The sequence below is a fragment of the Chaetodon trifascialis genome, chromosome 18 (genome assembly GCF_039877785.1).
Source record: "Chaetodon trifascialis isolate fChaTrf1 chromosome 18, fChaTrf1.hap1, whole genome shotgun sequence".
Classification (NCBI taxonomy): Eukaryota; Metazoa; Chordata; class Actinopteri; order Chaetodontiformes; family Chaetodontidae; genus Chaetodon; species Chaetodon trifascialis.
The window spans coordinates 12598858-12626174 of NC_092073.1; the positions used below are offsets into that span (position 1 = coordinate 12598858).

General features: G+C 42.9%; 1 protein-coding gene across 6 annotated transcripts in view; it reads right to left on the bottom strand.

Moving 5' to 3' along the window:
• Window positions 1–8648: 8648 nt before the first annotated feature.
• Window positions 8649–27317, bottom strand: part of mllt10 (MLLT10 histone lysine methyltransferase DOT1L cofactor) — a 41657-nt gene continuing 22988 nt past the window's right edge. For 2 of the 6 annotated variants that reach the window (XM_070986054.1, XM_070986051.1), the window contains 10 exons: window positions 23403–23563; window positions 19480–19597; window positions 15999–16071; window positions 14549–14736; window positions 13269–13418; window positions 13092–13147; window positions 12637–12938; window positions 12435–12458; window positions 11388–11478; window positions 8649–11100 (listed from right to left, as the gene is read on the bottom strand). In XM_070986054.1, coding sequence (XP_070842155.1) covers window positions 10816–11100; window positions 11388–11478; window positions 12435–12458; window positions 12637–12938; window positions 13092–13147; window positions 13269–13418; window positions 14549–14736; window positions 15999–16071; window positions 19480–19597; window positions 23403–23563 — 1448 coding nt within the window. In that variant the 3' untranslated portion in view covers window positions 8649–10815. The remainder of the gene's footprint in view (window positions 11101–11387; window positions 11479–12434; window positions 12459–12636; window positions 12939–13091; window positions 13148–13268; window positions 13419–14548; window positions 14737–15998; window positions 16072–19479; window positions 19598–23402; window positions 23564–27317) is intronic. The other 4 variants (XM_070986052.1, XM_070986053.1, XM_070986056.1 and 1 more) reach the window with 4 other exon arrangements.

Below are 27317 nucleotides of genomic sequence, written 5' to 3' on the forward strand. Positions count from 1 at the left end.
GACAAAAGGTGCACCTGGTGCTTTAGATTGAGTTTCTCTCCTCCCCTTCCTCCCTTTATCCCTCTTCCATCCCCCTCTCCCCTTCTCCTCTGGCCATTTCCAACATTACCCTGGGACTTTTAAAAGATTAGACCACAGCTTTTATAATTGTGCCACTAATGCGAGGGAGACTAATGGAGAATACTACTTTTTAATATCAAAAACGCCTCCCAGTTGCGCAAATACACTTTCTAGTTATTTCATACTCCTGTATAATCACGTATAGTGTGTCAGGGCAGATCATTGAGCCCTATCCCTATGTAACTCAGATCTGCTGGGGTTCTGCAGCTAGTGATAAATAGATATGCATGGGCTCAGTTACATAGCGTTATGGTGTAGTTTTTTGTTTCTGAATGCAGTGTGTTTTAACAACATCAAGAGGCTGGTCACTTGTTGATTAATATTCAGTTTGTTGCTCCAGCAAATGTACTTCCACTAGTTTTCTGGTTATGTTCTTTATACCTTTCTTTATAGGCAGATCAAGTGGGAGAGGAAGCATTCAGAGGCTTTATTTAAGTAAAGTGCAATGCACCAATGTAAAAAGTCCTGCATTCAAAGACATACTTCAGTTAAATTATTAATAACAGCAGAATATGCATAAAGAATCAAAGTAAAAGTTCTCTTATGGCAATAATCTACCAGCCTCTCTGGTTACGGTGGAGAGCTAGTTTTAAATGCTTTACATACAGTTAGGTACTTTAGTCTAGTGTTGCTAAAGCTGAGGGTCGGGCCCCCTCCTGTGGGCCACCTGATAAATCTGATGGGGCGTCAGATGATTGATAGGACAGGAAAAAGGAAAAGGGCTACACAAAATTTGTGTGTTTGTATTTTTCTCTCATATTTTATTTTATTTTATTTTATTTTGACATACTGGATATTTTTAACCAATGGAGAAGTTTAGAGGGGAAATGTGTGTGTGGTTTGGTGCAACTGACACACAAGCCACATTTTATTTTACAAGCTTATCATGTGCTTTTAGGTGAAAAGTAAGAAAAGTTCTACTAATAATTTAGTTAATGCGCCAAGTTACTTTCCAGCACTAGACAGGGTTTTACATCATTATTGTGCCAGTGAAAGCTGCTTTACGTCATTTTCTCAGAACATTTGGGTTTAGCTTGTGGAGGCATTGAAATCCAAACTTTCAATGAGACAGGTTTTATTTTTTTGGCAATAAATGGATCATTTTTCCAGACCTGTAGCAGTGAAAATATTAATTTGTCCGCTTAAATAAACCTCATGGTCACTGCTCAGGCTTTCACGTCTTCTGTTGCAGGACACACAGGTGCCACAGCTGGCTGTGAGGTGTCATTTTTGTGACAAATTAATTAAACAGCTTGTATTGAGGCTGCCTGCGTCCACAGAGGCGAGATGCATTTACAGTTCATTTACAGCTCCTTTTGTGTGTGTTTTTTAAGGTCTGTGTGATTGCATGCACACATGTTCACATTGCACACACACACACACACACACACACACACACACACACACACACACACACACACACACACACACACACACCTGTTAGGAACCCTTAAAAACTTCACAGCCATCTTTCACTGGACTTTTCAATCATCAGAGGCAACAATCATTTACACACACACACACACACACACACACACACACACACACACACACACACACACACACACACACACACACACACACATCTCTCTCTCTCTCTCTCTCTCTCTCTCTCTCTCTCTCTCTCTCTCTCTCTCCCTCTGTCTCTATACCTCTCTCAGCCTCTAACTCCCACAGCATGTATTTGTGAGCAACTGAATCAGCTGTGTGTGTTTCTGTGTGTGCACTCTTGTGGGCATCAAGACCCCCCCCCCATTTCAAACACACACACGGACACACACACCAGCCTTGCCCTCCAGCCCAGGGGTCTCCAGTCTGCATAATAAATGAGGCCTGCTGATAGGTGGATGAACATGGGGGGGGGGGGCTTTCTCTCTCTCTCTCCCTCCCTCTCTCTCTCTCTCTCTCTCTCACACACACACACACACACACACACACACACGTTGGCCTGTACCATTATGCAGCCTGGGTCTTCACCATTTAACAGCTGTTGCCGTTGGAGGAATCCCAGGTCTCTTTACATGCTCGCCATTCGCTCATTTATCGTGATTGCCGCAGCGGTTCGACTCCTCTTCAGCCTCCGACGCTCCGATTTCAGTGCTGGAAATTAGCCTCAAGTCTCCACAACAATATCTTCCTTACAATCCACTGCAGTGTCCTTGAGCAAGGCACTTGTCCCTCAACTGCTCAGGGCAGCCCCCAGGTGTGTGTGTGTGTGTGTGTGTGTGTGTGTGTGTGTGTGTGTGGGGGGTGTGTGTGTGTGTGTGTGTGTGTGTGTGTGAAACCCTTCCTCTTTCTGCAGCTTCTCCCCTGATGTTTATTAGCTAATCATAAAAATCCACACACAGGGAGCAGAGGGATGAATATCAGAGGATTTCTAATTTGTTATGCATGTGGAAGCTTTTTGAGCTGAAATACTAAAACTGCTGGATGAATACTAAAATCAAATTTCACACCTGACAACAAGTACAGAAGAGAGAATGATTAACAATGCACCTCTCTTCTGTCACTTTTAATGTAACTATTATATATATATGGACACACACATGAAATCTCTCAACCTGCCATCACTAACCAAGGCTGGGATTATTTAATAATATAGCCCTGTGACATAGCCAACCATTTGAAAGTAATTATCAGTAATGATCTGCCACTGACTGATCTATTTTTACCTGATGATCAGACCAGATCTCATCTCAGATCTATATCCCGTCACATTCATTATAACCCCACTAGATTACATTAATCTCTGCCAGCACCACCTGTCCTTGTAATGGTGTTTCATCCTTCACCCGCAGCACATTCACAGTGATGGTAAATATAGCAAATACAATGTGGCCTTTTGTCTTTTTTTGTCCATGAAGGATGTAAACATTTAAAGGGGGGAAATGCATCATGTTTGTGTGTGTTTGTGCATGTGTGGCTTTAATTCCTGCTGTTATTTCAGTCAAGGTCCAACCAGTCAGTATGGATACTTAACACATCCCTGCAAAATCTGTGGCTCTCCTGCAAATAAGTCTGTAAAGAAATCAATTATTTGGCCAATTTTGTACCACAATCAAGACTAATTGTGCTTTTAAAACAACATGACACAAAGAAGTCAAAGAAAAATGCTAATTGCAAAGACAAAAAGGGGGCTTTCTAGATGAGTTTAATTGAATTTATACATAATTTAGTGCATTTCAGTGTGGGTCATGTGGCTTCCCTGCAGTTGGCTGCTGTGGTCGATGGTCTTCAAAACAACACACTGGAGGTCGCCATAAGGGATGGGAGGCATTTAACAAGGAGCCAAACACCACAGCTAAACTATTTGGCTTTACTGGAGTATATGATAGCAGCGTCTTGGAGAAATAATTGATTAAAGTAAAACAAGTTAAACCTCACTACAAGTCAATTTATGAATGCTATAAAATGTTATGGAGGTGCTGCAGGAGGTCACGAGATCACAAGCTCACATGTGTGTATTGAAAACGTGCATATATCATAAAATCATTCACTTTGGGCCACATGTATGTTAACTCATACAAGAATGTGATGCTGTGTGTAGTTTACATTACATGGTCCCTGAGTGAAGAGCCTGCTGGAGCTACTGGAGTCTAATGGCTCGATAAGAAAACATATTTTTCTAACAATAATTTTGGGAGAGTAAGTCAAAAATTATTTTGGAGCTCATTCCAACATTTGACGAGATTTTGAGTGATGTGAAAATCTTCCATGAGTCGACATGACGGGCAACATCAGATGAAACGTTCACGGTAATCTAAGCGCCCACTGCTGCTGCTGCTGCTGCTGCTGCTGTGAGGTCGGGCTCTGCCGCAGAGCTGCATTTCCCCTTTCGAAGGGGAATAGCAGACAACAGAAGATCACTTATTCAAATCCCCTCCACTCACCGCTCAATTCATGTGCCTTTGCCGCTCAGTGAAATTACCCTCCCGGCTTGTGTGCGCTTTTCGGAGCTCCTTTCTTTTCGCCGGTAGTGGGAGCCGCAGGCAGCGGGGGAGGAGCGGCTCGCTGGCCGCGCAGCGCTTCACTCCGCGCGGCCAGCGAGCGGAGCAGGCGCCGCTGAGTCCCGGGAAGACGCTGCTGCCCGGCGGGCAGAAGAGCTGTCTGTACCGCAGCGTTTTCCGCGCGTGTTGCACTCATACAGTAGAATATGATTAATTTAATATCATACAAAGGTATTTATAGGGCCTATTAAATCCAGAATAGATTTTCATATTATTACTTAATTGCCTGTTTGTAGAAGTCTTTCAATCCCATGAAGGAAACTTTTAATTCATCTAAAATCTAATCCAAAGTACACAAATAAGAGAATTACCTTTAAGCAGCCTGCGGTTGTGTATTTCAGGAATTTTTAATTTCTATTTATTTTCCTCTGGTGGCCAACATGATACAAACAAGCAAATAAAAACTAAAAATAGTTTATAAATAATTTAAAAATGATTTCTATTTCAACGTCTCTCACACACGCACACACACATACACACACACTAGGAGAGGTTTGGAGGTTTTTCTTTGCACTCTCATACACAAACATCTTCATCATCCTCATCAAGTCTAAATATTTATCCATTTGTTCCTCGCAGCTCATGATCTTCCTCCTCTTTACACAGTTTTGTGGTTTTGAGTTCTGTAAATATTTTCTGTGCACTTTTTAATGAATTGATAAAAAATGTGTTACACCTGTCATACACCTTTTTCCATGACTGCCTGCTGGTGTAATTGTTGGATATTTATTAGGAATCCGTTCTCAGCTGCAATTATTCATCAATGCTGTGGACAGCATCAGCTAAAGGGCTTCTGGTGTATTCTTAGATGTTTTCAGTGTAAATGATGATTGAAACAGTTTCTCATGTTCACATGTGGTGCAGTATGACTCAAACAAAGTCCTTCTGTGGAGTTTATCCTCTATGCATTAAGGGTCTAAGGACAGGAAGTGTTGTATAGTGCAGAATGTGAGCCCTCAGACACATTTTTAAGTTTTAGGCTAAATAAACAAAACTGCATAACTTTACATTCAAAATACCATAATTTGTACTGCATTTCTTACATTATTTTGGCTGTCATTTGTCCAGTTTTGTGTTGTTGCAGAATCCAGAAGCTCCAAGGTGTCATTGAACTGGGAGAGAAAGAGAAGGGCAGGATGTGTATATATGCAGGCGTGTGTGTGTGTGTGTGTGTGTGTGTGTGTGTGTGTGTGTGTGTGTGTGTGTGTGTGTGTGTGTGTGTGTGTGTGTGTGTGTGTGTGTGTGTCGGGGGGTGACAGAGGAGTGTCGCTTAGCAGAAGAATATGAGCTATCTGAGAATGAAGAGGGATGAGGCTGAATCCTGCTGCTTCTCCTCGCCGCCATTATCCTACAGGAGAGAGACCTGTGGGGGGCACATACACACACACACACACACACACACACACACACACACACACACACACACACACACACACACACACACACACACACACCCTGGGAATCTCCTCAGCTGTTCCCCCTTGTACCCTTCCTCCTCCTCCTCCTCCTCTTCCTCCTGCCTTGGCTCTAAACACCTCTGTGTGCCGGATCTGGTTCCACTCGGCACCGGATCAGGGCCCCTAGCAGCTGACTGCAGGTTTCTGGCTGGGATTAAGCCTCCTAATGGCAGCCACTCTGTGATGATTTACACTGCATTACTGTACACACCAGCGGCTGCCTCCTCCTGCTAATGGTTTATTACACCGGAGCCTCTCTCAGCTTTATTGCTCTTTGCTCCCTCTCTTTGAGGCTGAGGTCTAATTAAATAATTTAACTGAATTACCAAACATATGCCAAAACCTATGTAGGAATTACTCATGGCACTTGGTTAACTTGTTTTATAGTTCTGCTTTCATTTCCAGTGTGACGTCTGAGCTGCTGGGAGTTTATGCAGGATGGGAAAGATGATGGCATCAAATACTGCATGAGAAAACTGTGTAACTCCAAACCCTCAGTCTTTCAGGATCTAGGTTAAACAGCATTGCTTTCATTTCTGTGACACTGCATTTTTCAGATGGGCGGGTTTTTAAGTGGTTCATGGTTACAAAACACACAGGTGTGGCTTTAATTGTGGGTTATGGTGAAAGTAGTGGCTGATAGATCTTATAGAAATGAACATAAATTGAAACTCTTAAAAACTAGATCCCTTTGCTTTTGAGTAATTCATTTCCAACATTTTATTTTGGTAAAATCTTATTTTTCTGTTCTTTGTGTTTAGTGTATTATTTTAGATCTATGTAAAATGACATTTAAAGGCTGAGGGGAAAAAAGAGTCAAATTCTGCATTTGCAAATAAACATTTTTTATTTATAACACCTGACTCACATAACTTGTTTTACCTATGCTCTGAATGCAGTAATCTGTGTGAACTGTATGGCTGTAAAATTGATAGTCAAATCATTTCAAGCTGTGTTATTTGGTTTTCGTGGATGCAATCAGGACAATACAAATAAAATCCAGTCTGATGGAGCTTTTCCTCTATTCGGTTTCACTCCGCTTCAAGCTATCTTGATTGCAGTTTTGTTCACCAGCTTTGTTGTCTCTGAAAAATGTCAATTAAACAGCTTCATGTTGAAGCAGAGGAGGATAAACGTCCAGAGCTCACACAGAGGTAGTTACCCATGATGCTGCAGTGCATTCCTCTGTGACAGCAGCTCAGCCGGCCACACATATCTGCCCAACATTTGTCTAATCATCCAAGGCTTAACCCTCCTGCTGGCCTGCTATCTGCTCTGTGTGTGTCTCTGAGGGTGTGTGTGTGTGTGTGTGTGTGTGAGGAGATCTCCTGCCTCCTTACACCAGGGCTTAGTGGTGTTTTGACTTTGTGATCAGGCACCTGGTCGGGCAGCACACAGGGGTCCTCCATCAGCTGGTAAGCCCTCCTACAGCCGGGAGGGTTTCTGGGGGAGTGTGATCGATGATGGACACAGCGGCTCTGCCCCGTGTGTGTGTGTGTGTGTGTGTGTGTGTGGCAGGGTGGTGCTGCTATTACGGGGAGTGGAGGGGAGGCAGCTCTGATGGTGGAGGTTTATAAAAGAGATGGTCCTGGGTGGTGGTGGTGGTGTTGGGGGTATGCTGTTTAAACAGCCTGACTGTGATTGACAGGGCTGATAGTGAGCGGGGGGGGGGGGGGGGGGGGGGCTTGAGGGGATACTTGGTAGTGGGAGGGGTGTGTGAGCAAGTGCTTGAGAAAGAGGAACAGAAAAGGGGGGTTGTGTTGTTGAATGCAGGTTAGATTGTGTGTGTGTGTGTGTGTGTGTGTGTGTGTGTGTGTGTGTGTGTGTGTGTATGTATGTGTGTGTGTGTGTGTGTGTGTGTGTGCGCGCGTGCAAAAAAAAAAAGCTCCTTTGGGGGTGTATTTTGGGGGGAGCTGGGGTGCAGGAGGAAAGTGAGCTTTTAATTACCAGGGCAGAAGCAGATGTAGCAGAATGGTGCCCCCACCTCGAAACACACACACACACACACACACACACACACACACACACACACACACACACACACACACACACACTAGTTGTTTCTTGGCAGCTGGAAGTCATCAGCTTCGGGGGGGTGTGTGTGCATATTTGCTAGGACAGGAGCCTTGAAGCACATTGTTTAAATTTAAAGATGTTCAGCTTCTCTTGGCACTTCTTAGCTCCATGATTATTCATTCTCCTCCCCCTTGTTACTGAATAAATCACATCTCGCTGCTGCCATCTCCTCCATGTAATTAATGCCCTATAATATAAACCAGGTAAGCCATGTCACTCCATGCACCATGTCATCTCATATTGTCTCTGCTGTCAGCTGATTTTAAAATATTTTCCACCTCATGAGCCATGATTTATGTGATTAAAAAACAGCTTTAATCAGGAATATATACAAAGATTTTTTTTTTTTAAATTTCTTTTTTTAAAGTTGGGCTCCTTTAATTTAGGCTGCAAAATTCAAACCAGTCAAATTTACTTGTATGTGCACACCTGCTTGGCCAACAAAGCTGAAGCTGATCTGATTCTGATCCAATTTCTTATTATTTAGGCAACATGAGGTATCATTTATTGCTCTTTGTGTATACCATTTTGTGCATATCTACTATGTTGTACACATGAATTCATTTTTTTTATAGGTTGCCCTTTAAATATGAGTCCAGAAGAAAATTAGCTTTCTAGGCTAACTTCGGCTCATTTGCAGTTTTTCCTGTTGATCAATAAGCACTGTCCCCACCAAATAAACTAATAAAAAAACTCAATAAATGTAGCGTGAATTTATATTGAAACTGTATATTAAATGGATTTTTAGATTAATATACCTAAGGCATTACTACAGCCAGCAATAAAAGGCACTTTAGAGTACTCTAAAATTTAGACTTTAGTGTATTGTGATTTTAAAAATCACATTTATGTGTCAATATATTCAGGTTTAATTCAGGTCAGTATTGGGCAAATAAATGAGGAAAAAAAACACCTTTTAATTGATGGAACAAATTCACTGTTTAACATATTTTTCAACAAACTCACTGACACAAAGACCAATACTTACTTAATCCATAGTGTTTCTTTATTTTGGTGTTCTGAAATACAATGTCAAATTTTTTCCCCCCATTATTTTCCATTTGTACAAAATTGATCCAAAGGTGTGCACAGATGAAAACACGGTGCCCCAAGTATAAAATGACTTCTCATCAAGAAAATGGTGCAAAACTTAAAAAGACACACAATGTCCCTGAACATATAAAAATAAATTAATACTTTGTGTGTCCAGTCACTGTCAACCTTTTTGTCTGGTCCTAAAGATTCACACACACAAACTGAGGCTTCATTGGCTTTCCTTCACACCAGCACGGCCAATCACAATCACTTATGTACACCAACGGCCAATGAGAAAGGTCTATGTACACTTAACGAGGTAAAAACTGTGCCACTGAACGCCCCTGACACACGTCCTCCCCCCTACAAACAGCTATGTACAGCCATACCCCCCCCCCCAATCAGCCAACTATCAAGTAGCTTCTAGCTTTCAAACACAACACAGAAGTCATTAAAAGGGTTTACAGCAAGATTTGACTGTATGAGAAAAACAAAAAGACAAACAAAGCTTTACACAGTAGTACAAAATGATGTTAAACTGCAACACCAGCAGGCTTTTTAAAATATATCATCTTATGCCCATTACACAACAAACTCCCAATAAATAAAAAGCACAATTCAAAGTTGGCTTTGATATTAGAGAATGCAGCAGAATAATATTTCCTGGTCTTTATTAAAGAGGCACGTCTAGTCTGACGTTACCAAGTCTTTTTGTAATCTGTTGCCTTAGCAACAAAGCTTAATTACTAGTAGCCTTGTGAAGAACTGGGCTGAGTGACAGGGACACAGGTAAAGGGAACGTTAATCCCGCCTTCCTCCCTTGGCCTCAGGCACTTGGGTTTGGACCCTGATTGGCCAGTCCTGACTGTTGTGGGTTTTTAGCGGCCGCTGCTGTCGGCCTGTTAGGTCCTGATAGGCTGGTCCTGCTCGAGAGGTAGGTGAGTGCGGGAGGCTCAGTCAGGAAGATGAAATGTAATGACTTCCACGTGCTGACGACCAACTGCATAATTTCTCTGTGAGTCTGTGCCGGATGGATTAATGCATCCCTCTGAACATTCAACTGGCTGTTTTTTTATTTTTTTTGTTTCACTTCCCTGAGTGAGCCCCCTGTATCTGGCCCAGAGAAGAGACAGTCAAAAGCAAGGCTTCTGCGGTGACTGCATGAGGCTTGGCTCTCTGACATTAATGGATCTACACAAACAGAGTGAAAAGAGACACGGGAAGGGAGGCAACAGCGAGAACATGTGGGATATTTTCACAAGCCTCTCACCCAGTATTCCCCTCGGGAGAGATGTCAAACATACATCTGCTTCTGTTAAGTCCTGTGGTAGGGAATTGTAGTTTCTTTTGCGTATTCGTGTATTTCTGCTATTTTTTCTTTTTATGTGTGTAGTTCTGTGTGTGTGCTAGCTTGTGTGCTGAGTGCACAACTGTGATAGCTGAAGCCCCTGAGAGAGTGAGACAGCAGAGAGACCAGAACGAGAGGGATGCGAGTGTGGAGGATGGGGAAAGCAGTGAGGGGAGAAAGAATGACAGTAACAAGAGAGAGCGGAGACGTGGAGAAGAAGCAGAATGAGATTAGAGAAGAAAATCATGAGAGAAGCTGACCTGTTAGTCAACTCACCTGTTCAAAGAGGAGAACGGACACACCATGTGCTTATTTACTGACACTAACGCACTAAGTTGCTACCAGTGATTTCAAATGAAAATCATTATCTCAACAGTGACAAAATAAGAACCTGAAGCAGCACTAAAGCTAAAAAGTAAAAAATAAAATAAAAATCATAAAATTGGATGGAAATAAATAGTACAAATGAACACAAAATGCTGTGTTAAGACTGAAACCTGAAAAGTTGCAAAAAATAAACCCGGAAAGGTCAACTAGAGTGAGCGAGTGACTGCAAATGAATGCCATCACTTGCCATAGTGTGTGCTAATGCATTAGCACAGACGGCTGGAAAGAATAATCCACCAGGAACGCAGATTTCTCGGCTGCCAATGTTCTCATTGCTGAACTACAAAGTTGACCAACAGGCTGATCTCCCGAAAATGCTGCATATTTATTTAAAAAACAACAACAACAATGAGCAACCAAAAAAAAACAAAAAAAGCATCTGCTGTCATGTCTTCTCCTGCCCTGCGACGCCCACGGCCTTCTCGGCTAGCCGCGGCTTCTGTGCCCCCGAGGCGTGTGTGTCAGCGTGTGCGTGCTGCAGCGCCAGGAAGGGGTTGGCGGTGATGGCGCCTTGGCCCTGGCTCTGGGCGCCGGGCAGCAGGTTGTTGATGGGCAGCTGAGCGGAGGAGAGCGGGATGGAGGGAATCTGGGCAGAGGAGGAGAGGGACTGCAGCTGCTGGAGGTCCTGCTGCTGCTGCATCAGTTGGTAGAACAGCACCTGCTGCTGCTCCTGGGGGAGGGAGAGGGGGAGAGAGAGAGGGAGGGAGGGGAGGAAGAGGAAAATCAGGGGAAAAAATTAGGATAAAGTGAAAGTTTCAGACAAGAAAGGAAGGGAAACGAGAGTTGGATAAGAAGGAGAGTAACAAAGAGGGATGGAGAAGAGTTAATAAGCTTGGTGATTTAGGCCATTATCCAAAGGAAAATTGTAGCTCAGAGTCTTTGTGTGCGTTTAACTGTGTGTGATAGTGGTGATGGCCTGTGTGTGTGTGTGTGTGTGTGTGTGTGTGCGTGTTGTACCGCTGAAGGCTGTGAGGACAGCAGCTGCTGGAGCTGATGCTGCTGCAGGAGGAGTCTGTGCTGCTCAGACAGCAGGCCGAGCCGCGCAGCGCTGACGAGACAAAACACAACTCGCCGTCAGACGAAGGCAGTAAACGGCGTCTTCATCAGCACGAGACGTTTCAACACACAACCTCTACACATGAGAGCATCAGATACATTTATCCGAGGGCCAGAATCTCTCTAAGCAGACACTGAGTGTTCAACTAAAGTCTAATTAGCCTGTTACTGTTTAAAATGCTCACTTTCTTACAAAACTGTTTTTTTTATTAGCTGCTATCTGTGTGAACAACTCAGACCTCTGTCACGGCAGCAGTTCACTGAGGAGTTAATTAAACCAATTTTCTTCGTGTTTTGACAGAGAAATTTTGTTTTTATGAGTCACACAGAGCTGCCAACCCTCACGCAATAGATAGCCTACTTTTCACACGCTCTCACGCGTCATGTCCATTTTCTCACACAGTGAAAAACAAATTTATAACCGATAATGGCACAAAAATAGGACGATGACAACACACGGCAGACAAGTGTCAACATCTCTCCCTTTCCTCTGCAACACGGAGGCAGGCGTCTTTTTGTGCCTTAACACTTATAAATTTGTTTTTCACTGCGTGAGAAAATGGATTTGTGGCTTGATAGCATGTAAAAATTGTCAACTGCGCGAGTCTCAGGGTCAGTGTGTGTTTTTTTCCTCCTCAAATTTTATGAATTCAATAATATTGTGCAGGCCAGATGGGAAGCTGTGGTGACACGGATGTGGCCTTCAGGTCACTGGCCCTGAAGATCAATTGCTATTTTAATATCATTTAAAAAGAACTTAATTCATCTTATTTTCACTTTCCAGGAATCAAGAAAATGCGACAGGGCTAGAAGAGGATGCACACGACTACAGACACAAAACATGCAAAAAACTGAAACATCTTCACGAAACTTCCTCGGACAGACTTCAGGGACATGAAGGAACCAGAGCTACATGTTGCTGTAATGCTGAACAGACGTCTGTCTCACCTGTTCTTACTAGTTGCTGAGCTGCTACAATCCAACACGCAAGCAAGAGGAGACAAAGAGGAAAGGACGCAATAAAATTCACAATCAAGCATCTTGGGAAACCAAGAGATGAGGCTGGATGGTCCCTGACTTCAGGGATGATTCTGGGGTTTTCAGTACATTAAGATGTGGTGAGAGAGGGGCTGAAACCTCTCGGACGTACCTGTTATTAACAGGCAACGTGACGCCTGTAGTCGTTCCTGTAGTGTGTGTGTGGGGGCTGCCGGTGCCCGCTGGCGTCTGGATCACCCCATTCAGCGCTCCGACGATTCCTCCCATGCCCAGCGTGCTCCCTGCGCCCAGAGCGCCCATCAGCCCCGCCACGCCGCCCAGCCCGGCAGGGGCCGTTCCCACGGCAGCCACGCCGTTCAGCTGCGGCTGGGGGGGGCTTTGGGAGACAGACGGAGGTGTGGAAAGCGACGAGGTGGAGCCACTACTGCTGTGGCCGCCACATGACGCACTGTCCTGAGAGAGAGAGAGAGTGAGATCTGATGCTTGCTTCACTGAACCTCAGCTAACTCAGTTATTACATGAAGCATTTGTTACTGTAGTGCTGTGCTTGCTTTGTGCCGATACGGGTTTCAAACTGACCACCGTGCATTGGGTGTTTGTGCTTACCTGAGCTGCCATAGGTAAAGATGAGTCGGTGGTTCCAAGGTGGGCTCCTTTCACATCTGCAACACAAACCAACGCAGGTTAGATTCTCTCTGTCTATGTATACATGCATTTGCAATTATCATAACTGTTTATTTCACATTCATTCAGAGTTATGAGTGTGTGTGTGTGTGTGTGTACCAGAGGAGGCTGTGGTGGGGGTGAAAGGCACTGATAGCTGAGCACTGAGAAGCTGCAGTCTCTCTTTCTTCATGGTGAGAGTTTTGATCTGCTCCTCCAGCCTCCTGTTCTCCTCTTGCAGCTGGTGAAGGGACTTCAACATGCCCACCACTGAAAGACAGAGAGAACTAGCTGATCTAACTGATGGATCAGAGTATGTGTGCGGAGCAACAGCACAATATTTTGTCCTAAATTTGTTGGGATGATCCTCCAGTGGCAGCGTGAGGTCAGCACAGGCTTTTCAAACTGAAACTTAACAATGCTTTGACTTTCTGAAAGGCCACGCCTTCTCTAAGGCAAAACCACACAGCTGAGTGACTGATTAGACAGTTATACTCCACAGGGAGGTCAGAGGTCAAGATCAGCTACAGAACAGTGACCCTGGTGCCTGTGCAGACTCAGCGTAGAGCTGAAGGACGACTCAGCGAGGAGGATTCTGCGACCCAGAAACTTCAACCTGACTCGTCCAGATGACCTTTCTAACAACTGGGCTGCCTTCCCCTTTTCATTTTCACGTCATAGATCCCCGAAGGGATGTTCAGATGAGCAGACAGCTGACAGAGATGGACAGACGGTGTGAGAGATGCACGACTGGCAACAGCTGGAAGGCGACAGGGAAATGGATCAATTGATAGGATGCGAGAAAGGGGGCAAACGGGGAAAAGGTGGAAATGATAATTAGCCGAAGTATCAAACCTCAATATTTTGTTGGAACTGACAGAAGTGTGTGACAAGTACCAAAAGCTAATGTCTTGTCAGATTTGTCACCTTGTTGTCATCTAATTCTTTCCTTATTTAAAGAAGATTTTGCTGATTTTACACTATTTTTTTTAGTCAAAACTCTTGTACGACAGCTTGTATTTTGACAAATTCAACATTTGGTTTGATGTGGTTTATTAACAACATTCTAATATATTTATCGAATAAAACACATGAGACTCACAGATAAAACAACAAGTTCTTAAGAGTTGGAGTTAATCGTTCAATGTCCGACATTCAGAAATCTTACCTACAAAAACTCACAAAAATGAACAAATGAATGAAAGATACTTAAGGCTCTGGGATTTTAGAGAACTTTGCTTTGTTTTCTTAATTAATAAAAGTGAAATTTGTCTGAGTAAAATATCAAAATAGCATTGTTTCAGCATATGAGCAGAGATACTAGAATCATCTGTGTGTGTGTGTGCGTGCGTGCGTTCTCGTGCACCTCCAGGTGTGTGTCAGAGTGTGTGTCGGCTCACCGTCTCCCTGCGCTCCCTGCTGCAGCAGGAAGCTCTGCCCCTCGTTCCACTGCCTCTCCAGGAGCTGCTCTATGCTGGTGGCCACCGGGGGCAACGTCTCGCCGCCGCCTCCCCCCGCCCCTAGCAACCCCGGCCCCGGCAACGACCCCGAGGAGTCATAGCGAATCTGCAGGCCACCAATGGGAGAGCTGAACGAAGGGACAGAAAGAGAGGAAGGAAGAGAGAGAGGGAGAGAGAGAGCATGGGTAGAAAAGGAGAGATAGAGAGGTCAATGGGGAGATTAACGACCCAACATAAACGTCAGACAAACATAGACACTGCTGGCTATAAAACTACATCAATTTGTTGTTACAGTGGCCTCTAATGAAAAGGGGCCAGGCTTTCTGTCTGTGTGTGTGAGAGAGAGAGAGAGAGGGAGGGAGAGAGAGAGAGAGAGAGGACGTGCAAGAGAGAGAGGGAGAAAGGGGGAAGTGGACTGTCTTGATGTGATAAATCTTTGGTGTGTGTGCTGAGACAATCTGTTGAGTGTGAAAGAGGGGAAATGAGGGACAGCAGGAGAGAGTGGAAAGGACAGGACGAGAGGTGCTCAGTGTAGGGGAAAAGTGGAAAAATCCTGCCTTTGCCGTCCGTTTTTCACTTTTGAATCACGTCGCAAACATAAACACACGACTTTGAGTGTCAGTGTCACAGCATTTTCTAAAAAATGTACCCTTGGATGAAAAAAGCATATTAACATTACAACACTGAATCAACTAAAAAATCCTCAAGCTATTTAAAATGGTATTAAATGTGCTACTTTAACATTTGTCTTTCACCATAAGTTTCTATTACAATATTTTCTTTTTAATGAAATGTCCCACACATATCATGTCTCCTGAATGCAAGACATGAAATAACACACGTGCAGTGTAAAAAGATAAATGTTCAAAGTAATGAAAATTGTGACCAACCTCATCAAGTGAAATTATCCGTCCCACAAAGACGTAGAAACAAACCAAAACGGATTTCTATCATAAATATTCCCATCCTGACAGATCCATGCAAATGTTCCCAAATGAAGGAGACACAGAAAACCATCAGACTGTCCTTCGTCCATGTGTGATTAAAGCAAGAAAAAAAAATCTAACTGGAACTGAAGGATGGTTACCACCTTCAAAAACACAAGTTATCGTTGGCTGAGAGAGCGAGAATTGCCTGTAGGGGTAAGAGCGAAAGGGAGAGTGTGCGTGTGTGTGTGCGTGTGTGTGTGTGTGTGTGTGTGTGTGTGTGTGTGTGTGTGTATGTGAGGAGTGAGAGGAAGAGAGAGGAGACGAGGGGCCAGCGGAGGGAAAAGCAGAGAGAGGGGGGATGGGTGAAGGGGGGCATGAGGAATGTAAATGGGGAGGGACGGGTGGGGGGGCATCTGTGTGTGTGTGTGTGTGTGTGTGTGTGTGTGTATGTGTGTACTCACCGCGGGGTGGTCTTGGGAGAAGCTCTTATGGAGAAGCCCTGAGCTCCGACACCGCCGTCTCCCACCTCCTGATCTATACACACACACACAAGAAAAAAAAAATCAATTGTATATCTAAGACTGAGTCTGGCCAAAGTTGAAACGCTGTGTGTGTGTGAATGCAGATCTCGTCCACAAATAGGAAAACAGCTAAAGCTCCTCTTCGTTCTATTTTGCATCTCAGCCAACATCTGGTCAGGAGCGAGACCAGCAGCCTGGTTATTCTGCTGAGTCTGTGCTGGTTAAACCTCTGCTCTGTGCCCTCCTGCCCTCTGGGATCATCTTTGCATTTACATTTATTTCCTGCCTCTGCTGCACCAGCAGAAAACATTTGATTGGGGCTCATAAATACTGCCCGTCATATGTTACATTGTTTTATAAGATGGTTAACTTTTACCAACTGTATGAGAATTCCTCATAAACATGATTTTGAGCTGATGACAGCTGTAAAACAGGGATACAAAGGACTGTCATATGCTCTATAGTATATTTGTCTGGTGTTGATGGATGATTAACACAGCACGACCAATATCTGCATGTCAAATAAATGTCTATTTGGGTTTATTTCACTGGAGTTTTTAGTGCCAGGTCTAATCTATCTATAAGTCACTATACAGGATCATATGCTGCCCTTGTCTGAATGATTTTTATTTATTTATTTTTTTTGGAAAACAAAAGGTTTGTTTGTGCATGATTTAAATGATTAAAAAAAGGCTGATTTAGCATTTATTACTATTATCATTTTATATGCGTACAGCACTGGAGTCAGCTTCCAAACCACTGACCACTAAATCATATTTTCATCGTCATCATGATATGAACTTGCTTAATAAGCACGTTGCAAAACAATGCATACAACATGATGAGTGAGAAAAATAATCTTATTTACGTACAAGTGTGGGTATATTTTCCATTTGGCGTGTAAATGTTGGAAGACAATCTGGGAAACGGGCGAGCAAATGTTCGTACCAAAATAGTCATGTAATAAAAACTAGCTGAGAGGCTCTACCACGTCTTGGTGTCATTTACAAGGTGCATGGCTTTCCTCTGCACACACAGGGACTTCATGCTGCATTCAGGTGCACCTTGTAAACACTGACATCCACGTGGACGCCAACAGGGAATTCACGGTTGTTCAAGTGCACCTCGTAAACTCAAAAATCTACCATTCAATGGCCGCAAAGGTTGTTTAAAACGGGAAAGTTTCTATTTGTTCTTGCTTTCCTTTGTTGGAGAACATTGGCCTACATCTGTCATCACCTTGTTCTTTCATGACAGCATTTTTAATAATTAAATGCTAAAATCAGAGCAACCCTAACCCCTCTCCAAAGGCAGATTTGAAAACATCTCCTCAAACTGTTATCAGCAAACTCATGTTAATATGCACACGCCAATATTTGTTTATTTCATTCATACTGTCAATGCAACACTGAACAATGTTATCGTATATTGCTGATTTTCCTGTGCATGTATTGCAATACTTGTGGATCTGCAACCTCCAAAACTTTGTCTCCCTTCCTTTCACACGAGGCTTCATTCAAACTGCGTGTGCGTCTGTGGCTCCCCCTCTACCTTCTGTGAGAGTCTCTACCTCCTCCCTCTGGGCCCCTGGCCAGACGCTTCTTTTCATTTTCAGTAATGAATCACACATGCGCATGCACACACATGCAAACGCACACTTTGGCATTTACACACTCATACAAAGTCCCCTCTACTTTAGACAGTCAATCCCAGCTTTTACCCTCACCAGGTCACCACTCTAGTCCCTCGCTCGGCTTCTTTTTCAAGTCCTTTTTCTCTCGTAACCCTTTCCGTCCTGGCACCTCCCTCCAGACACTCCAAAGCAAAGAGAAGCGGCTGCCAAAGTAAACAGGCTACATGCATACAAACACGTGCACACCTTGCATGTTTGTGTTCACATGACCCTTACCAGTTCACAAACAGAGCTTCACGCTAGCGTAGCTGTACACACGTGCTGTACACCGACTGTGTGCATAACTTAACGGTGAGGAAAAATAACAAGGAAATGTTCACAAGGGCCACTTAACAATCACTGCCATTACTGATTAGACATTAGCTGATTAATCAGCGAGTCAATGATCAATTATTTCAGTCCATTTTTCCAGAAAAAATACCAAAAAATTTTCCCGTTCAAACTCGTCAAATGGAAGATTTGACACCTGTTTTATAATCACTGTAAAATGAATATCTTATGCTTTGTTGGATAGTTTATCAATTGATCAGGAAAATAATTGCCATTAACTGATGATGATATCAACAGTAAAGAAATGAATATATATTGATTCAAAAAGAAAAGCAGACGATCCTCACAAGCCAGAAGCTTGAATCAGCAAATGTGACTTAAACTGCTTCTAAATATAAAAGCAAATATCAAATAACTGATGAGTATGCTAATTTTTCTGCATTCATGCTGGCACACATCTAAAACTCTACTCAGTAATATTTATCAAACAGAAAATCTTGCCACTATGGTGTTTCCAATGCCATCAAACATTTTTTTTTCTTTTCAGGAAGCACAAAGCTCACTTGTGTCTACACTCAGAACCTGCCTAGTCTCTCACACACACACACACACACACACACACACACACACACACACACACACACACACACACACACACACACACACACACACACACACACACACACACACACACACACACACACACACACACACACACACAGCCCTGTGGCCCCCTGTCATTCAGGCTGATTAGTGAGTTGACCTGCAGGTCAGTGTGGATCTGGCTCTGATGACTGCTGACCGGCAGCAGGAACTACCTACCTTCCTCCTCCTCCTCCTCCGCCTTGCTCTTAACTCTCTCCTCCTCTTTCTTTTCTCTTGCTTCTCTGCTCTCCTGTTCAACCAGATGTCTTCCATCAGGAAGTGGCTACTCTGATTACTAAAGCCACGTCTTACTCCTTCATCAGCTCTTCTGCACTGGACAGACAACAAACCACCTCTTTTCTGCTGCAGGAGCTCCCTGGAGGCAGCCAGCAGCCTTCCCTGCTCCTCCATCACATCACCAGCTCAACACAACCCTCCTCTTTCTCTGACACTGACCACAGCTTAGAGGACAGGTCTATGTTTTACTTGCAAATTGTATGTGTGTAAACTGGTGTGCTAAATTTATTTGTGTGTGTGTGTGTGTGTGTGTGTGTGTGTGTGTGTGTGTGTGTGTGTGTGTGTGTGCGTGTGTGTGTGTGTGACAGAGAAAAGGGGTGAGGGGTGTGTAACTGGAGCTGAGTGGGAGGAGCTTGAAAACATCACGAGTGCTGACCCTTGACCCTCTGTGGGACAGAGGGGGCGTGACCTATCCATTATCTCCCTCTCTTTCTCTAGCACACAAACAAACACACACACACACACACACACACACACACAAACACACACAGAGCTACATTTGGTATGTCACCGTACCTGCTGGTGAGGCCTCGGACTGGGCGATGAGTGCTGCCATGGCCGAGTTGGGGTTCAGCCTGTTGCCAAACATGTGGGAGGGAGCGAGGTTGAAGACGGACCCTGGCAGACCGCTCACCTGTAGACAGAGGACAGAATCACTCAAACATGTTTTTTTGGTGTATTTTTACCTTTATTGGATAGCTGATATCACACAACCAATCGTAGGCTTCACCCCACAATGCAATTATACGGTGCCTTAACTGTTTGGCTATGAGAGGGTTTTTAAAGCGAGACAAATTAAAATGAAATGATGCCTCAAGTGGCAAATTGCTTCTTTAAAATAGTACAAATGAAAGAGAACAAAGAACTATAGAAGAAATTTTGATTTAATTAAATTTTAGGGCTACAAATAAGGATTTTCATGAGATGTTATTTTAATGATTCATATTCATCATATATTTATTGGACTATAATAATTCTAATGATTAATAGTTACATGTATTAAAAAAATTACAAAACAGTTAAAAATACCAATTCTAATTTTCCAGAGTCCAAAGACAAATGAATTGAATTTACAAGGAGAAAGAGTAAAAAAAAGCAAATTGTCTCATTTCAGAAGCTGAAATCAGCAGATTTTTTTATATTTTTGATTGAAAAATGAGGTGAAAGATTAACTGATATTCACAAGTGTGGATTCATTTTCTGTTGATTTTACGCCTGTTGTTTGCACCATTTGTCTCTTTAAAAAATAAAAGTTTTTGAACAGCAGCAAAGCAGTGTCATGTAAACATGAGAGGGAATTTCAGTCACTGGTGTTTCTTTGGTCTCAATCGCCTCGACAGTAAGAGTTCACTTTATGTGTATTACGTTTTTTTGGAGGTCTGACACGTTATTACACATTTAATGAGCCTGAGTCCAAAGCTGAGAATCAATCTGGTTTCACAAATTCAATTCTCTAGTCTCCACTGCTGAAAAACAATCTACATATTATTTCATGGCAGTGAAGCTTTTTTTTTTATTTGAATGTGGATTTGACAATGCTTTACTCCCTTTTCATGTACCAAAAACAAGGATTTATTGCGGATCCACAGCTTATTATTTTGTTACACACACACACACACACACACACACACACACACACACACACACACACACACGCACACACGGCACAGAGAGCCTCAACACCCTGACAGTATGCTGACATGCTGACAAAGTGTTTCTGATGCATAGAGTTTAATCCAATTAAGGCATTTCCCAAATAAGGACCGTGGAGCAAAGGGTGGGGTGGGGTTAGAGGGAGGAGAGCGAGGGTGGAGCATCAGGAGGAGAATCAGGTCTATCTAAAAGAACAAAATGGCTGACTGTTTTGGTTGCAGAAGAGTAGAAGAAAAGGCTCTGACCAATGCACGTGACACCGCAGAAAACTTCATTTCATTTGTTGGAGGTTTCTGGAGCGCTGTCATGTCTGCTCAAGCTCAAAGCACGAGGAGATATTTACTTAAGAAGTTACTAAAGGAAAAGTTGTCAGATGGTGTCAGAGCACTATCTGATGATCAGCTGATGGGATCAAGCTTCAGCGTGTGCATGCAAACCCTGCATTTGAGAAGCTCTGCCTGCCTCTTTGTCCTATCCACGACTTGTAAAGCCATTCTCATACAGTTAGTGAAATTCAGAGTGAACCCTGGGAGCACAAGAAAGCACAAAGCCATAATGTGGTTTGTCTAAAATAACAAAATCTGGAAAACATCCTGGAAATTCCCACCGATGCTAAATGTTAAATTCTCAGAAAAAAAGAACCTGTGCCCTCCGTCCATTTTTCCGCCTCACTGAAATGACTTCAGATTTCTTTCTAGATCCTCCCCCCCTCATCCTCCTCCCCCTCAGTGCCATAATCCTGCCCCCTTTCCCATCAACATTCATTTTTCATTTTCATTCATTTTTCATTCAAAGTCTCTCTCGCACTCCCTTTCTCTGTCCTGGGCTGATAGCCAATAACAGTAGGCCGGGAGTCGGCTAGCGGACTGAAAATAGCAAATGGTCTCTTTCACTCACTCACACACACACACACACACACACACACACACACACACACACACACACACACACACACACACACACACACACACACACACACACACACACACACACACACACACACACACACACACACACACACACACACACACACACACACACACACACACACTGGGGGAAGCCTGTTGTTGGCGTCCTTGTAAAGTTGCGTAATTTTTGCAGCCTCGATTCGGAGCGTGTGTGTCCCAGACGCCCAGAGCCGTGCATCACACTTCACAAAGCAACACACGTGTTTTTAACAATCTGGAGTGATTTACGGATGTGAAGGGGAAAAAAAACAACATTTCTTTCTCTATTAAAGTCTCTCACACATGCACACACACGCAGCTACAGCCCAAACTCATCCATACATGCGGCAAACAGGCGTGATATCCTGAGCTTCCCTGGGCCTCCCATCCTCTAGAATAGAGAGGAGAAGAGAGAGGAGCCGGGCAAGATGAAGGCCAGGCCAGCAAATTCAAGGCATGAGAGCAACCCCCCCACACAGACACACACATTGGCCCGATCCCCCCCCTCCCACCCTCTATCCCTCCATCCCTACTGTGGTGCTTGTCAGATGTCATTACATCAGAGGACAACGGAGGGAGAAAAAGAGAAATGGATGGGGACAGAGAGAAGGAAGGTCGAGGGTGAGAGAAAGTGTGTGAGAAAAAGAGAAAGAGAGGTGGTACGTGGAGAAAAATGGAGTTGGGTGGACAGAGACAGAGCATGGTCTTCGGGGGAGGATTTGAAAGGACGGACACTGGGGTCAGTGATTGAAGATGAGGGGGGTTTTTTTTAAGCCAATGGGACACACCAAAACCCAAAAATCACACTTTAGGGAAAAGCATAAAAATTGCAGTCTTGTGTCCGTAAATCACCATAATTCATTTTGATCTGGATAAACTTGGTAAACTGTTGCTTCAACATCTGAGTTTTAAATGGGAATATGTTGAAAGTGGTAGTAATTATCTAATGTCCATAAAAAAAAAAACAAACAAATCTTTTAAAGAAATCCAAGATGAGAAGGATTTTCCTAAAACATGCAGCCTGGATTCTGCAGCCACTTTCTGACCTTGATGCATAGTGAATGACCACTTTCCCAGCTTTGCCCAGAGGTGTTTTTTTTCCTCTTTTACTCCACATTAAGGGACATGATGGGAATCATAATAGGGAGTGTGTATTAAAATAACACAGCCTGGCTGGTTTTTCCAGAATTTCATTATGTTGGACACTGAATTTTTTTCTAAAGGACAATTATGATTTTCCAATGTTTTCCTATGTGTTATCTTTGACCCCTGCACATTCCTGCATATTTTCAGTGATAAAGACGCATCACTTGAGGTTATAATACAGACCGTACTCACTAAGGTCAATAGTTGTTGAGTTAGACTGGAGGATCACAGACGTTTCAGTGAAATGTTCAGTGACAAAATTTTTAAAAATACTTATTTTAGTGCTCTGAATAAACCAGAAAGAGCCTCTACAGGTGCACTGTATAAATCATCTACAACTCTGAGCTGAGAAAACACAATCCACACAAGGTCATGACACACACATTTCACACATAATTAACATGCAGTGGATTAATAATAGTGCTGAGAGATTTGGTGCAGAAGACATTTAATTAGTGCGCTTTGGCTTATTTGTGTTCCCACAGTTTATCTGCACTTCAGCTCACAGATGCGAAAGATGCGGGTGAACTGACAGATGCAGAGGGTGCTGAATGAAGACAGAGAGGGTGTGTGTTTGTGTGCGTTTGTGAAAGGAAGAAAGAGACGGAGTGTGTTTAATGAGCACGTTTTTTCATGTATGTGAGAGCGAGGAGGGCGCTGAGAGTTTCCAGCACAGGTTGCGTCTGAACTCACGTGTGTGGAGGCTGTGCTGGTTAGTGGAGCGGTGGCAGTGAATGGAGAGGGAGGGGCTAGCGAAGGCGTGGGCTGCTGTTGCTGGGACAACTCCGAGCTGGCCCCGCCCACGGCGACTGCTCCTGTCCCTGACGATGACCCATCGGCGCTAGAAAAAACACCTGTGGAGAAACCAGAGGTAACAGACGTCAACGGCGTTATTTTCATCTGACTGAGTTTAGAGGATTACTGATTGACAGATAACGCAACAGTGACTTTAATTATTACAGTATGAAAAGCACAAGTAAATAATACAATTAATGAGTTCCATTTCATTGCTGGCTTAAGAGAACAAAGCCATAATTAATGTGGTTAGAATCACGTGAGCTTTTCCTAATATGAGTCGATATTCAGCTGGAGTCACTGACACTGAAGCAGCTCTTGCCTTACATGCATCACTTTGCATGATGAAAAAATGTAAAAAAGCATATGATGCCGCTTTATGCCATATCCTTGTTGAAAATAAGTTGAATTAAACACATTTTAATTGAATTAATAACACGCCACAGCAGTACAATATCTAGTCTCTTTCACAATAAAAACAAAAATGCTAATAACTGGAGAAATAGACAAATTGCTATATTAGATCAGGAGTTATTCACAGAGATAATGGAACATCAGAAATCAAGTTTTAAATAAGGCGCAGATCTGTTGGCTTTAGCCAATTTAATGCACGATTAATAAAATCAACAAATGTCCTGCATGATTAAGTACGCCGGCCTGCCTGAGTGTGCGGTCAGATAATTTGGTTTCTTTATGATCGTAAAAACTCCATCAATTATAATAAACTGAGGTTCACACACACAGACACACACAAACACACACAGACACACACACACACACAGAACCGGTGACCCAAAGTGTCAAAAACCTGACGACACAAATCATCCACATTAAGCTTTTACAAATTGGGATGGAAGACAAGGAGGGAAATCGTCTTCCATCCCTCTGTTTGTTCTCTAAGCACTAATTCAGACAAAACACAAGATTTTATTCTTATTAAAAATCATGAATTTTACAAAATACACATGAGTTATACATCACTGAGGCAAACACACTGCTCCATTTTCACTCATCCATACGCATGCTCCATTCTCTTATCTCTCTGCTCTCTCTCTCCATCTCCCCCTCCCTCCCCTCACACACCCCTGCGCTCGCCCACTAACCAGGGATAAGCCCTGCCCCTGCCCCCCTTTGACCCCAGCAGAAGGGGGGAGGGGGGGAGATGGAGGGCCCCTCAGCCCTACAAAAGCCTGAATGGCTCAGGGCAGCACACATTCACTGGGGGAACAAGAGATCTTTGTGCCAGGAGGGGAGGGGTGGAGGGAGAGAGAGGGAGAGCAAGAGAGAGAGAGATACGAAGACTACATGGGCCTACATACTATTTATAACGCTTTGTAATATGCACCAGAAAAATTGATACTCAAAGCAGGGCTGCTGTGACTCAGGGGCCACGAGCTCCTGCAAGATTTTCAGCAGCTGGATTAGAGGCCAAACCAACAGTTTATCAGAGTTTAACTGATGAACCGCTGATGAGAAGAGCTACACACAAAGAGATGGAGCAAAACTGTGCCAGCAACAGGGCAAAACCACAGGTTGACTTGAATTCACCCTGACTTTATGCTACACGAATACAGAGGTTATCCAAAATGCCTCAAAACTGAACGGTGCTCATAAATCACAGTATGTGTTTTCAATGCTCCATGAGGAATGCTTGAATTAAAAATATAATATGTTTTTTTTTAACTGTATGCCCAAATTAGACAACCAAGTTAAAACAATAAGACAATTTAAAAACAAATATAGAAATTGGTCATACATTTAAAATTAACAAGTTTAACTGTTATTTTTCTATTACTCAATTATCTTAAATTATTGTCATTTTTAGGTGAAAACCTTCTTGCTCCAAATGTGATGATTCTCAGATTTTAAGTGAAAAGCAGGATATTGCGCTCCATCAAAAAATTCTGCGACCCTTAAAGTAATAAAACTTAAAAAAACAAATTACATAAGAAAATGTAATTTTCCACAGTGACTGTGGTGAGAACATTACAAATATCACAAAGACTGACAGACAAACTGAGTCTGATCTGATTTCAGCTTCTGATGAGAATAAAAACTTCCCCATGGATAACAAAAGACGAAGACCAAAAAAGCATTTACACACACACACACACACAGACACACACACACACACACACACACACACACAAAGCCTGAGCTTATAAAACTTATACCCTATCTGCGTAATCAATAACGTTAAACCCCTGAAGCACAACTACCTCCATCGCTCGACCTTCCTGTTCCTTTTCCCTTCCTGCTCAGAACGTCTGTAAGCTTCAAAAATATCCACCTTGATTAGTTCAAGCTGGTATTATCTCCATAGGAAATCTATGCTGTCTGTTTAGGGAGGGTTAAGTCCAATCTAAAAACCGAGCGGATGGCATCACACTCTTATTTAACAGCTGAATCTGTGTTTTGACCGAGAACTTACTCCAAATGCTGTTTTCAGTGGACATTTCCACCTAAGCAGCAGGGTGATGCTGAACACTGCGGCCATGCAGCTTGTTTTTAGAAAAAGACGTAAAAAAGCTGCACAGACGGTCATTTAATCGTGGTTTAAAAAAGGAATGTGGAGACAAACGCCGAACACCATCGCGGCGGCAGAAAGACGTTTGTTACTCTGAGAATTTTCTATCACCAACAGAACAGAAATGTATTCAAACATCACGGCAATGTGTGGAGGGAGCAGAGCCACATCGAGGGCAGTCAATGCAACTGTGTGTGTGTGTGTCTGCATGTGTGTGCTTGTCTGTATGCGTGCATCACAAAATTTACGTAGGTGTGCCGTGTGCTCATAAAGCCTCATGAGTTGCAGAATCAACAGTTTGAGCAGACAACTGAATTCAGGAGTCTCTGCAATTATGCGCAGTTAGACGGATACAAAACACATTCAGGCTTCACATGGAGGAGCGATTAAATGAAAGGAGTAAATAATAACTGAAAATATCCTTTTTTTTAGCCTTATACTTATTCAGCATAGTTTACTGATGAGGAACACACACACACACATTTTTTTCTAATGTACATGAAAGAGCTGTCACTTTGGAACTGTTTGTCTCCAATTTTCAGATGTGTGGCTTTCTGCATAATGCGCGTGTGTGTGTGTGTGTGTGTGTGTGTGTGTGTGTGTGTGTGTGTGTGTGTGTGTGTTGTTTTTCTGCAGCTTCAACTGTTTAATCTTTTTTCTTTTTTTTTTTGGATGAATTCCCTGTTCTCCAAAAATATTTTTAAGCCCAGTGCATATTTTTAGTACCTCACACTTATTAAAACTGAATTGCTAAAACCATTAAAATCATAAAGTAAAAAGATTTTTATGACATCATAAAAAGGCTGAAATTGTGACCTAAAATTTCACAGTGCCCAAAAATATTTTTATTTAAGAATCTCCAAATAATTTCTTCCAATGCAGAAAAGCATTTTACTGGCAGGAGAAAACAAATTTCATGTACAAACTTAACTTATAAGGATGTAAGGGAGGAATTTCAAATGCAGGTTCATATCTTGCCAACAAGCTTCATTTGGTATTTAAATGAAACCCTGTTCACTGAGCATTTCCCTGGTTTTCACAACTTCCTCTCACGTGTTTTGCAGTGAGACCAAGCTGCTGATAATGATGTTTTCACAGAGACAAGGGAAGAAAAACTGCAGCTGAAGAAAAAAAAAATCACATAAATAAGCAAATCAATGTATGAAACAACAGCAGTAATAAGTATCTTAAGTTTTCTTCCTTCTTTCTGTTACACACACACACACACACACACACGCACACACTCCCACCGGCCTGAATAAATTAATGTCCACCAAACATCGTTC